Source organism: Cucurbita pepo, chromosome LG12, assembly GCF_002806865.2.
Source record: "Cucurbita pepo subsp. pepo cultivar mu-cu-16 chromosome LG12, ASM280686v2, whole genome shotgun sequence".
In the NCBI taxonomy this organism is placed as follows: Eukaryota; Viridiplantae; Streptophyta; class Magnoliopsida; order Cucurbitales; family Cucurbitaceae; genus Cucurbita; species Cucurbita pepo.
The window spans coordinates 1361816-1375730 of record NC_036649.1 but is presented as its reverse complement, the minus strand read 5'-3'; the positions used below and the strand labels follow the sequence as shown (position 1 = coordinate 1375730).

Sequence of the window (13915 nt, the reverse complement as noted above, 5' to 3'; positions counted from 1 at the left end):
TCCTATACGTATACGGATCCCGACCCCCTTTTACTTCTGCCTTGGAGGTTGTGTTGTTGGGGGATTCTCTTTATAATATGAGGTATTTTGTTAACTGCGGCTTGCGTTTGATTGGCTTGTGTTTGATTGGAAAGTGTCAAAGACTTATTGTTTGTGGCTGTGTGTCGGATGTCCCGATCATACTTTGTATAAGACGTATTGTCCTTAGGTTTTTACTTTGTATAAAACCGTTTCAAACCTCTTTTATTTGCTTTAATTTGCAGATAGGTTTTTACTATTTCTTTCATGAAAATATAGTGGTGTATGTGACTGAGGCTCGATCATTGTCTGCAACTTACGATTTGCATACGTCTAACTTGTTCACCGGCAAGAGAGAAATTGTGACACTAGACACAATTTTGGGTACACTGGATCGAACTTACGGTTTGTTTTGGAAAAGGGGAAAAAATTGAATGCTTCTTTTGACTTTCCATAAAGGGGGCTCTACAATTTGACATTTATTTCTGGCATGAATTGACTGTTTTTGGTGTAAACATGAGTAGCCAGGATTTATATATGACAACTAGCTTTCTTGGTTTTGCCATGTTTATGATTCTATACTTTAGCAGTAATGGGTAAACTTTGAAGAACAATCTCTTGAAATGAGATAAAAGTCAGAGGGGACTGAGTTGAATATGTTTTTGTCATAATTTGTTGCGGTGCTCCAAATGTATTATCTTGCGTCTGTTTGCATTACTTTCTTTTCAAGTTTGATCACTTTTGGCAACCATTTGGGAATAACAGTTGGAACGTAACCAATAGAACTGTATCTGCCTCTAGTATATGGAATCTCGACCCGTCTAAGCTATTTGAAACAGAAGTAAAGAATGATAAGCTGGAACAATTGGAGGCCACATTGCTCTATACTTTGCTAATGATCATGTTGTTTTTGCAAGCCGGTGGCTCCGTCTCCCCAGTCAAGACTTGGCCCGTTGATCCATGGTGGAAAACCTTTTCATGTTGTGCCCCTTGCAGCAAGAACTCTTGTAAGAGATGGTATGTAACTTCATTGTTTTTTGTTTGCTTTATACGTGTCTATGCGCGCGCCAACCATCTTTCATGGAAGCATATGGGTCTATACCTAATTGCAGTTCATAGCTTGTTCTTGATTTTAGTGAAAGAGGAGATCAACTTGAACTTAATCATGTAATTAGAATGAATTCATTTTTGAGGCCTTGTGAGTGCTTATGCCATTTGTGAATGCAAGGGAAATTAAGCTAGAATTATTAAAGCATGGGGGAGTAAGGGAAGAGAAAATGACATATTAATTTACTAGCCACTGCTTGTTTGTGGTCCTTCATTTCATTCATGATTTGCACATGGATTTTCCTTTTCCTTTATAGTATGTCTGATCTTTCCATTGCTGGTTTCATGATGTTTATTGTAGGTTAGTTGTAGTCCTCATAACATTGACTTGTCTACTAATCATGGCTATCAATCTTGAGGGAGTAAAAAGGAGTCTAAAAAATTCCCAACCTGATTGGATTGGAGATCCATGCTTCAACCATCAGTATCGCTGGGCAGGAATTACATGTTCTGAAGGCTCTTGAATTCGTGTGGTTACTTTGTGAGTTTGAACTCTTTATGGCTTTTAAATTCTATATTTCATATTCACTTCATGTTAACAAACTGCTTCCCTTTTCCTGATTTCAGAAACCTTTTGAGTATGGACCTTTCAGGATCCTTATCACGTAGCAGTTCTTGACAGAGTATGCTCCCTGAATATAGTGTTTGACATTTATTTATCAATTTTGTTTCTGGATTCATCTGCTATCTCACTTAGCAGTTCTTGAATAGGCATTTGGAAGATAATAACTTCAGTGTGGTGAGATTTCATTGTCACTTGGAACTTTGCCTTGCTTGAGGGAACTGTATGTCTACTTGTATGATTTTATTGCTAAAGATTCAGTGCTGTTCCTTGGCTCATGAAAATTATAGTAAAGATTGTTGTTTATCCTAAAATCTATAGTAAAGATTCAGTGCTGCAAAGTTCTTGATGTATAATTTTCATTCTTCTGATTGCATAGTAGAAATGTAGATCTTTTCAAGCCCACCGCTCATTATTTTATTCGTAAGTTAGGCCACATAATGACATAAGTAGTAGCCATGTCTTGTTTGGTTACTGCATGTTGATGAAAAGATGTAAACAATGCTTGTAGCTTCTGAGTTCAAAGTTGAGTTTGAGAGGCAAAATAATTGGATGAATAACTAATTCTCATAATTGTTGTCCTCGCTTGGTCTGCATCCTTGATATATCATACAGTTTGATCAACGCTCCCATTTCTTTAAGTTTTGTAGGATTTTTCACCTTTTCTCTGCTATTTTGCTTCATCTTATATGCCTTTATCCTACTTATTCGTAAAGAAAATTTCTAAGAATTTGGAAACTTTATAGTATCTTCTGTTGATTTCATGACTTGATGAACATTTTCTTTATTGAATGGTAAATTTAACAGCAATTAATTAATCTGTTGTTCATTTGGCTTGATTTCCTCAAAGTCTTACTAATAAGGAAATACCCAAAAACTTTTGTACATTGGTTGATCAGATTTTTTCATGAAACCATGTATTGGGACCGCCATCCCCTTCTTAGCAACTTTGTTTCTCTAAAGCTACTTGTTTGCTCGTGTAAAGAGTAGTGTTTGGGGAAGAACAGTTAAACATTTTGCCTTGTGAGTTCTTCAATGAAACTGGCCTACCCATTAGCCTTCTTTGTTGTAGTAAACTGTACGAGGTTCCATATCCGGATGGTTCAAGTGACTTTATTTAGTGATTTATTGTTCACGTTCAATCAGCCCATGTACTCACAGACTGAGACTACTATTCTCCCATTCCTTAATTCTGTGCAATTATTGCCCATGTATTGTTAATTTATATGATTTTGAGCTTGATAAAGATTTCTCAGCTTCCCTATGTTTCCTGTATTAGGACGTGGTTCTGTTCCTCCCGTTGAATTCCCTCCCCTTGGTCGTTTACTTTAGTGGGTGTTATAGCTGATCCACTCTGTTTGTTGTTGCAGTCATCCAGGCTTAGCTGTATCAGTATGCTTCCTCTTCCTTTGTCGCTTTTTCCTTGTTTCATCTGTACTCATCTTTATTAAATCATTTTTCCTGCCCATCTGGAAGCCTCGTCTGATAGATTACTCTACCCACATCTCCTCTACATGAAATTAATTCAACTTTGAAACAAGCTTACTCTTCTGAATTAATGTCAGATGTGCAGATACAGCTTCTGCTTCACTGCTTCGGAATTCATAAATGGTGGGGGATCATTGAGCTATCACAGTATTGTAACCGCCTAAATTCATTACTAGCAGATATTGTCCGCTTTGATTTGTTATTATGTCATTGTCAGCCTCATGATTTTAAAACGCGTTTGCTAGAGAGAGGTTTCCACACCCTTATAAGAGATGTTTCGTCCCCTCCTCCCTAGCAAATGCGTTTTAAAACTGTGAGGCTGACGGTGATACGTAACGGGTCAAAACAGACAATATCTACTAGCAGTGGGTTTGGGCTGTTACAAATGGTGTTAGAGACAGACATCGGGCGTTGTGCTAGTGAGGGCACTGGGCCTCCAAATGGTGGATTCTCATCGGTTGGAGAGGAGAACGACACATTCCTTATAAGGATGTGAAAACGTCTCTCTAGTAGACGCATTTTAAAACTACGAGGCTGACGGCAATACATAACAGGTCAAAACAAACAATATCAGCTAGCGGTGGGTGGGCGATAATCAAAGATCAAACAATATCTTACAGAAAGCAATTCAGGTTCCTGCATACATGTACTTACCCATTTATTTGAATCATTTAACTATGAAATCTAATGCTTTTTTTTTTAAAAGAATAATGAACTGTTTTAACAATTGAAGATAATCTTGGGCCCAGGTTCCATTCTGAAAGCTGCTATTGGATTGTAATGAAATGTGGGTGACCCACTGATCCGTTGATGCTGCATCCGGCATGTGACGTTGAACTGTTCACTTCCAAATTTTGCTATTCAGGAGGACAAAGACGAAGTGTACACCAAAAAGGTATGTCGAACCAAAAAAGCATAAGATGATTAATCAAGGAATACCAACAAACAAAAACTAGAGGTCAGCATGTACAAACGTAGATTATTAGATCCACCGCCATAATAACCAACATTAATGCATACCCAGACGGAAAGTTTAAAATTGTCAAGAAATGTAACAATAGAGAGAGGGAGATTAACATGTTGGATAAACTTGATGAGATCTTGAGCTGCTGACTTTAGCTACTAATTTCGTCTTCTTATCTATCAAATCTTCCTTTCTTAAGTGGGAATAAGGGTGGCAAAACACTGCTCTTCAGCTGTGTGCAAATTGGCACATTAATCATAGGCCTTATTCTTATACTGCCTGATCTTGTCCTTTCCAAACCCTTCTTTATCCTCTTAATGTTCTTCTCTTTGTTTCTTGTTGTCCCTTCCTCTGTTTTGGGTGCATCAGCCATCGACTTGGAAGAAGACGACGACGACGACGAAGACGAAGAAGAAGATGGTGATAGCGCAGACGAAGCGCGTTGTTTCTTCAACCTCAACAATTCTTTCCACAGAACAGTGCATTTTGGCGGTCTCGGCGACGGGTCGTCGTCGAGTAACCAATTCACTTTGTTCTCTGCCTTCTTGTTTACCTCTATGTCCACCAAGCCTTGTTTATCTACATCTTTAGAAGATTTCAGACTGATTTTGTTAAGCCTCTCTGCTTGCTGCATTTGCCAAAAGGGAAGAAGCTTCCCTTCAAAGAAGAGCTCATCAGCTGTAATCATGGAGTGACTACTAACTTTATTAGAAAGAAACTCAAAATCAGCACTCCATGCTAGCTTCTCTGATCTGTCCTTCTTCTGTCTCTCAGAAATCTCTTGTTCTCTCTCTAGATGTGAATTTGGAGTGATGGAAATGAAGTCGTTTTCATCAAGAAACTCAGAAGAGAAAGATATCCGAGGACTGGAATTTGGTTCTGATGAAGCTGATCCATGAACAACACTACAACCACTGCCTATTGAAACCATTTTTTTCTCTCTAGGTGGGTGTTCCTTTTTTCCCTCCTCTAGGTAGGTGTTTGGATTCCGGGAAACGGGGAAAGAAAAATGATTGTGTCAGAGATGGGAAAGTTGCATAATTGAGCTGAGTTTGCTTGCAAATTGGGGATTTATAGATAGAAGCATTCAAGGTGTTTGCAAATTTGTGAAGGAAAAGTAGCTGTTTGAAGGAGGGAGGGGGAGAGAGATTAATAAAGGTGTTGAGTTTAATGATATGAAAAGCCAACAGCACATGGACACCTACGCCTCTAGGGAGCTTACCTGACAAAAAGACCCTCTTTACCCAATGTAATTACTATTCTCTTCCACGTCACCCACTAGCGATCAATCGGTTTGAATGATCTAGGTTGTTGTGTTTATCTAAATGCTTATATTCACCGATTAAATATGAATTCTTTTAGTTACTAGCTAATGAGGCAATGATATCTCTGACCATTTTAACCTTTTCTCGGTTGTCAACCGAAATCTTGTCGTCGTTCATAACTGTCTCGTTTATTTAAGGTTCAAGGATAAAAGATGGTATACCCTACAAAACTATTAGTTAGCTACTAATGAAAGAGACATTGGTATCAGTCGAAATCTTGTTGCCGTTTATAGCGCTATCTCATTTATTTAAACCTCAAGGATAAAAGACGGTATACCCTACAAAACTATTAGTTAGCTACTAATGAAGGAGACATTGATATCTGACTACTTCAACATTTTCTTAGTATCAGTCGAAATCTTGTTAATTTAAACCTCAAGGATAAAAGATGGTATACCCTACAAAACTATTAGTTAGCTACTAACGAATGAGGTAATGATATCTAACCACTTTAACCTTTTTTCGGTAATCAGTCGAAATCTTGTTGTTTTTATTTAAACCTCAAAGATAAAAGACGTTATATCCTACAACTGTTCGTGTTCGTGTCAGTGTAAGTGATGCCCTATTAGAATCCAAAGCTTCATAAATTTGGCTAAAAGCTATAAAAACATGGAGGAAAAATGGGGAGAAAAAGGTAATTTTAATTTTTTAATTTTTTTTTTTTTAATTTATAATTTTCAAGCAGTGGGATTATTAGTTCTACATTATTCAATTTACTGAGACTGCCCTTCTTGACCTCCTCTCTTCTCATGGTTTTTTATGCCATTTTCCACCCCAACCAAGGGCTTTCTTGTCATTATACTTCAAATTTAATTATATATCCTTTTGCTCTCTAATTTCGAAGCCTTTTTTTAATTTGAAGTATTAATGGTTGTTGGTCAAAGTCAACTCTTTTGGGTAATGTTTGGAACATTTGAAATATACACGTAAACGGAAACTTGATTTTGTGGGCCCTTAGTGGGCCATGACCCTGAACAGATGGCCCAAAACGAAATTAAAAAATATTGGCGTCGCCCGGACTCGAACCGGAGACCTTCAGTGTGTTAGACTGACGTGATAACCAACTACACCACGACACCAGTTGTTCGGGTACATTTATTTTAATTATTGTAACTAAATTAGACCACTTTCCATTTAATTATAATTTAAAGAATTTATGATGATCGATAAAATATATATATATATATATATATATATATATATATATATTAATAATAATAAATCTATAGAAAATAAATAATCGAGTACGTCGTTAAATTGACGGGAGTGAAAATTTTACGACATTGTTTAGTTAGTTGTGTAAGTATGAAGCTGACAAAATTAAGGTTAAGTCGAACAATAGGTTATAATGTCAAGTCTTGTGACATAAGTATAAGGCTAACGAAGTTATATGGCTTAAATCAATACATAATTGCTCCTATCCATGACTAATACGTATACATAAAGGGCCACGACTCATGTGAGTTTGCTCATTCGAGGAAGATTTAGAGCTTAAAGGGACTCATGTAAGTCCTCCGACACAACGTGGATCACTCATGCAACTTAATGAGGAGGTTCGAACGAACTTAATATATAAGGCAACCGACCTACCAAGCTCAATCTTATATCCGAGTCGAGGTATGTGTGCCGCCCCTTTCCCTAATTTTTATTGTCGTTCCAAGTAAAATTCTATAAAACCGTGAGGAAAATGTGTAATAAAAGAGAATCGTTTCAATAGAGATGTATACGTAATTTTGTCCAGCTCCAACCCAAGCTCACCACTAGCAACTATTATCCTGTTTAGACTTTCCCTCAAGATTTTTAAAACACGTATGCTAGGGAGAGGTTTTCACATCCTTATAAAGATTGCTTCATTCTCCTCTCTAACCGATGTGAGATCTCACAATCTACCCCTCTTGGGGGCCAGCGTCATTGCTGGCACGTCGCCTAGTGTCCGGCTCTAATACCATTTATAACAGCCCAAGCCCACCGCTAGCATATATTGTCCTCTTTGAGCTTTCCCTTTCAAGCTTCCCCTCAAGTTTTTGAAAACACGTCTACTAGGAAAAGTTTCCACCGTTATCCTCTCTAACTAATGTGGGTTCTTACCACATGTCTACTAGGTAATACAGTCAGGCCGTAGACCCGAACAAACGTGGAATTGAATTTGATATTTATATAAACATTGAATAATGCCCCCTACCTCCTTCACCCTAGGTTGTTGCTTAAAAAAAATGGGATTTGAAAAACAAAAAGAGGTAAAATAATTGAGGAAATAATGAAAGCCCAATTTAGGGCAAAAACCGCACCATCTTTTAGGGCTTTTTATGAGTATCATCATTATTATAACAAGGGCAGCCAGGCTGACGACGCTGACGGGAGCAGAGAACAAAGACGAATTTCGAATACCACCAGGCCGGCCCCACGGCGGCCGGACGCCCCCCCTCCCCGGCCCCTTCCTCGCCTCGCAACCTCCAAGTTTCCGTTGATACAGATTGAATAATGGTCCCATCCCAATTCCTTTCGCCTTTTTTCTTCTTTGTTTTTTTCTCTTCTTTATCCGATCCGTCTTTTCAACTTTTCTCATCCTTTTTCTGATCCTTTCCGACATTTTCTGATGTCTGGTTTTCGTTTCCTCCGTCAGCTCCCACCGTCTTCTCCGCCGTATTGCCCTACCCAATCCGTTTACCCGGATCCGAACCCGCTTCCTCATCTGCCATCTCTAAAACGACGTCGTTTCTGTTGTTTTAAAAGTTTTTTAATTTATTTCTTATTTTTGTTAAAAATAATTCTAAAATAGTTTAATCACTTTTTTTATTATTTTAAATTCACTCTAAGACCAAACAATTGTTAATCATTAAAATAAATATAATATTTTACCGTTTTAATCCAGGATTTTAATTTTGAATGATTCCCGGCCACTGGGAAGCATCCATGACATCATTGTAACGACTCATGTCCAATATTTAGAATCCAAATTCGGCACCTAATGACCCCGACATCTAGTCACTATGAGGCGTCCATAACATCATTGTAACGACTCGTGTCCAGTATTTAGAATCCAAATTCGGCACTTAATGACTCCGACATCCAGCCACTGTGATGCATCCATAACATCATTGTAACGACTCGTGTCCGGTATTTAGAATCCAAATTCGGCACCTAATGACCCAACATTCCCATACAACATGGTTATATTACTTATTTTTAGATTTTAAAAGTGAAGACGGTTGGACGATGAAAGTCTCACCCCTCGAACAAAGTACGCCTCCCCTTAATTGAGGCTCGACTCTAATCCCACCCCTCAAACAAAGTACGTCTCCCCTTAATCGAGACTCGACTCCTTTTTCTTTTGGAGTCTTTTGTTCGACATTTGAGAATTTACCAATCTATTGGCACGACTAAGTTTAGGGCATGACTCTGATACCATGTTAAATAAACACGACTCTCTGCAATGGTATATATTGTCCACTTTGAGCATCATACTTTGCTTTAGACTGAGTATTCGTGATTATAAACTCATATCATTCCTTAAATTAGCCTGAGACTTTCACCCTCAGCTAATTATCATGAGTTTATAATAAAAAAATATTTACCCCTCGTGGGGAAGCTCAAAACAAACCCAGGAGAACGAGAACTTAGGCTCAAAGTGGACAAGACTTACCCCTCGTGGGGAAGCCCAAAACAAAGCCAGGAGAACGAGAACTTAGGCTCAAAGTGGACAAGACTTACCCCTCGTGGGGAAGCCCAAAACAAAGCCAGGAGAACAAGAGCCTAGGCTCAAAGTGGACAAGACTTACCCCTCGTGGGAAAGCCTAAAACAAAGCCAGGAGAACGAGAGCCTAGGCTCAAAGTGGACAAGACTTACCCCTCGTGGGGAAGCCCAAAACAAAGTCAGGAGAACGAGAACTTAGGCTCAAAGTGGACAAGACTTACCCCTCGTGGGGAAGCCCAAAACAAAGCCAGGAGAACAAGAGCCTAGGCTCAAAGTGGACAAGACTTACCCCTCGTGGGAAAGCCTAAAACAAAGCCAGGAGAACGAGAGCCTAGGCTCAAAGTGGACAAGACTTACCCCTCGTGGGGAAGCCCAAAACAAAGTCAGGAGAACGAGAACTTAGGCTCAAAGTGGACAAGACTTACCCCTCGTGGGGAAGCCCAAAACAAAGTCAGGAGAACGAGAGCCTAGGCTCAAAGTGGACAAGACTTACCCCTCGTGGGGAAGCCCAAAACAAAGCGAGGAGAACGAGAGCTTAGGCTCAAAGTGGACAAAATGTCATTTCAACCTGTTTTATCCTCGTAAAAATTTAAATATATTTTGTTAGGATAAAATACAAATTTAAAGGTATTTTTATTAATTTAGCCTGTACGTATTTTTTCTAGTGTCAGTGTCATTCCATGTCATACTACGTGATTCAAAGCTATGCAATGCAAAAATTGACACGTGTCACATTTTGTATCCATATGAATTTAAAATGAATCTTCAACATTTATTGACGATTAAATAATAGATTTGAATAAATTGGATTATTATTTTTCTTTCTTAGTGGAAACACAATAACTCCATTTCCCCCTTTTAAATAATGATATTAATTATTACTTTAAATATAGCACCTGGTATTTAAAATAATAAATGAAATATTTAAATCACAACAACTTTATAATATAAATAAATATCTTCTCAGTTAATTATTGAATATCTTGTCCCTTAATTATTTAATTGCTACCCACTCAATTGTTTGTAAAATTTTATACTCAAACCCTTAACCCAATTTAGTTTTTTAAAAAATTTATATGTGATGTGACGGATTGGTTGGGGAAGAACAAAACACGTGTTGGAAACTTTCCACTAACAACGCTTTTTAAAGCCTTGAGAGGTAACCCGAAAGGGAAAGCTTAAAAAGGAAAATATTTGCTAGCGGTGGATTTAGACGGTTACAAATGGTATCAGAGCCAGACACCGGATGATGTGCTAGCCTTCTCGTTGTTCTCCGAAGGGGATAGACATGAGGCGGTGTGTCAGTAAGGACGCTGGGCCCTGAAAGGGGGTGGATTTGATGGCGGTCCCACATCGATTGAAAGAAAGAAAGAGTGCTAGCGAGGACACTGAGCTCGAAGGGGGGTGGATTGTGATGTCCGGATTTGATGGCGGTCCCACATTGATGGGATGAAGGAAAGAGTGCCAGCGAGTATGCTGAGCCCAAAGGGGGGTGGATTTGATGGCAGTCCCACATGGATTGGAAGAAGAAAGAGTGCCAGCGAGGATGCTGACCCCAAAGGGGGGTGGATTTGATGGCGGTCCCATGTCAACTGGAAGAAGGAAAGAGTGTTAGCGAGGACGCTGAGCCCAAAGGGAGGTGGATTATGATATCCCACATTGGTCGGGGAGGAGAACAAAACACCATTTATAAGGATGTGGAAACCTTCCCCTAGCAGACGCATTTTAAAGTCTTGAGGGGAAGCCCATACTCATAAACTTGAAATGCCGTGGAATGAACGAATACTAATTATAAAAAATGCATTATTTTGGCTATGATGTGTAGTTTTCGTAGATCCTCTTTTCATTATTAACTTAATATTTTCCTAATTAAACAATAATTAATTCTTAAGCCAATAAATTTAATATTTAGCGATATGTCGTTTTTTTATTGCCCTTCTAGCTCGGGTGTTTTTATAGATGTGCCTCCGAGCCTTTTCAAATTTCGAATATTTTGGGGCTGATAGATTTGACCTTGTTCTAAGACGATAAAAAAAAAAAAAAAAAAAAAAAACAAATGTGTTTATCTCAATGTTTCTCGAGGACTCGAGTAAATGGATTTGTACTAGGGTAGATTGCAAAGTCTACTCTCGATATATGGTAGTTGTTATAATTGAAACGATACAACTTTAATAATTTGTATCGCAATATAACCGAAATTGAAAACTCTTTATATTATTATCGTGATGATGTAACTCATTGATCTAACGAAAACCATAAAAGAACACTATATGTTAGTTAAAAGTATTTAATATTTAAAATAATGTGAAATTTCAATTTATACGGGTGGGTTTGTAATAGCTCCAGCTCATTGCCACTAGATATTGACCTTCGTATGGTTTTGATATCAATCTATAACGACCTGCTTTTCGAGAGACTCGAGCCGTAGACTATTACTTACTAACTAGGAAATAAGTAAAAATGGGTAAAGTTTAAAACACTTAAACACCACCAAAATACACGGTTACAAGATCAAACTATTTAGAAGGCATGAAATACATGATTTAAAAGATAAGTACAAAAGAAAATCTAGACTCAAGTGTGATGGGACTACCTGGAGCCAATAGTTCTCATGTGCCTCCGTCTCAACCGCTACATCAAACTCCACTTGAAAAGAAAATTAAAATAGGAGGATATATAAAATATAATCAGTAAGCAGCTTGAGGTGTAAATAGCCCACGTGTGCCTAAGCCTCCATTAGGTTCCATGTGGGCTCGAGACATGTTTAATATTTCTATTATTTTTATTTATTTATTTATTTTTCTATTTGCCTTATGACGATAATGTGTTTGTTTTTGCAATTTTATGGATAGAACTCAATATGGACAACTCAAAAGTTCGTGTTGATTGGATGGGTAACCCAACCCAACTAAAAAAATTTCACAACTCAATCTAATTCTCTATTCTCGAGTTAGTTTGTCAGATTGTTAAAAAAAATTAATTTTTTAAAATTTTTTTTATTTATTGGATAAATCTTAAATAAAAGATATTAAGGTTCACTCGTAAAAACAAATCAATCTATAATCATTGTAAAAAGACAAATTCATTGTCAACAACATCAAGGAAAAATTATAATATCTTAATATAGTTCGTCATAAAACTACAATTAAATACATACATTTTTTAACAATTGGGAAATAAAAATATAAGAATAGATCATGAAATTAAAAAAATAATAAAATCAATTAACTTAAAAGAAATTATTTCTAATATAAAAATGAGAAAAATATAAATTATGATATATCTTGAGATAATAAATAATAAATAAGTTAGAATTTAGAATTATTTAAACTTTTATAACAAAATCTTTGAAATCTTTAAATATATTCTAATTTTCTTTCTAATAAATTTTATAAATCTTACAATCCATAAATTATAGTTTTAAAATAAAATTTAGTAAAATAACTTAAGTCACAAAGAGTTGATTGNAAAAAAAAAAAAAAAAAAAAAAAAAAAAAAAAAAAAAACTAATTAATTAACACTTAATTAGCGAAAGAAATAGTTAGTTAATTATTTCGTTAATCAAATTACTCATTGGCGCCCTTTGCTTTGGACCATGGAGTTTTTGCAGTGAGCGATTGCACTTTGAATCGCGCTCTGCAACTCCTCCGTTGAGGACGCGTTGCCGTAATTCGTCCTACTACTCGAATACATATTCCGAGACGATAGGATCCCGGAGTGGCTCGGCGATGACCTAATCGATGACGGACAACTCGAGGCTATGGTTCTTATTCTCGGATATCTCAAATTACCGGAAAATGAGTGCGGTACTGCTCTCGATCCGCTTTCTTTTCCGGAGTTGCTGCCTGAAAATTCAATGTTTGATGGTTTGTCCTCTTTACTAGATCTATCTGTTTTCGTCGTCCATTCCTGTTGCTGTTGCTGCTTTTGTGAATTTTTTCCGTATAACGGATTGACTTTCTTCAAATACTTCCTGAAAACTTCCTTCGCGGAGGAGCTAATTTTCTTGATGTGCGATCCGGATACAATTTGAGGCTCTGGATTGTTTTTCGTCGATTCTTTTCTAAACATTGAAGAAATTTTCGATATCCGAATCGCGCTCTGCACTCGTCGTCCTCAGTGACGGAGCTAGGTCTAGAGGAATCGCAATCGGCGAAAAGAAGAATGCCGCTGTTGAAGGAGGAGTGAGATTCGGTGGAATCGCGCGACGCGGTGGTGCTGTTGGTTTCGGAAGACGACGACGACGTTCTGGAGGAAGCGAGAATGAGCGTCCTGACCATGGAGAGGCGAGGGGAGAGATGGAGAGGAAGCAACTGGCCTTTGTAGAAGAGCTCATCGGCGGGACAGAGCGCGGTGGAGGCTTGATGAGGTGAAACAGAGATAGTGAATTCGAAATCGGATGATGAAGAGGAAGAGATAGAATGCGACGGCGATGAAGGTAACGTTTGCGATCTCGAACTTTTCGTCGTTCGTTTCCCCATCGTCTCTGCTACACGTACACACACTCACAAAGTGTGGTGATATAATGTGAACAGAAGAGTAGTAGCGCAACGCGTGAGATCAGTGAGTGAGTGACACGCGCCGCCGTGAAAATGATTAGTCGCCTTCATGGGGGGTTGGGAATTGCTCAAAACAGCTGTCAGTGGTCAATGGTGGGATTGGAGAGTCACCTAGGGAAAACTCGTTAGGGTCCACTTTAGCCCATTTTGTATTTTGTATCCTTGGTGTCGAGTATTTATAAAGAATGTTTTATTTCA

At 37.9% G+C, this 13915-nt stretch overlaps 2 protein-coding genes, 1 long non-coding RNA gene and 1 other non-coding gene across 5 annotated transcripts; 1 reads left to right on the top strand and 3 right to left on the bottom strand.

The window, feature by feature from the left end:
- The first annotated feature begins 355 nt into the window (after positions 1-355).
- LOC111807452 lies at positions 356-3414 on the top strand. 2 transcript variants are annotated; one of them, XR_002816945.1, is made up of 5 exons: positions 356-423; positions 784-1035; positions 1427-1606; positions 1693-3079; positions 3253-3414. It is a non-coding gene; the product is annotated as an uncharacterized LOC111807452 (long non-coding RNA). The 2 variants fall into 2 exon arrangements; XR_002816944.1 differs by having other exon boundaries at positions 1693-3414.
- Positions 3415-4071: 657 nt separating this feature from the next.
- On the bottom strand, positions 4072-5541 carry LOC111806416. The gene has a single exon (XM_023691726.1). It carries the CDS (start codon positions 5068-5070, stop codon positions 4312-4314), a length of 759 nt encoding a protein of 252 aa, XP_023547494.1. The 5' UTR covers positions 5071-5541; the 3' UTR covers positions 4072-4311.
- Positions 5542-6469: 928 nt separating this feature from the next.
- On the bottom strand, positions 6470-6543 carry TRNAV-AAC. Its single transcript has one exon. It is a non-coding gene; the product is annotated as a tRNA-Val (tRNA).
- Positions 6544-12686: 6143 nt separating this feature from the next.
- On the bottom strand, positions 12687-13639 carry LOC111807333 (probable membrane-associated kinase regulator 1). Its single transcript, XM_023693010.1, is given in 2 exon segments — positions 12687-13246; positions 13249-13639. Coding segments are annotated over 2 exon segments (909 nt in total). The 3' UTR covers positions 12687-12728.
- Positions 13640-13915: the final 276 nt, after the last annotated feature.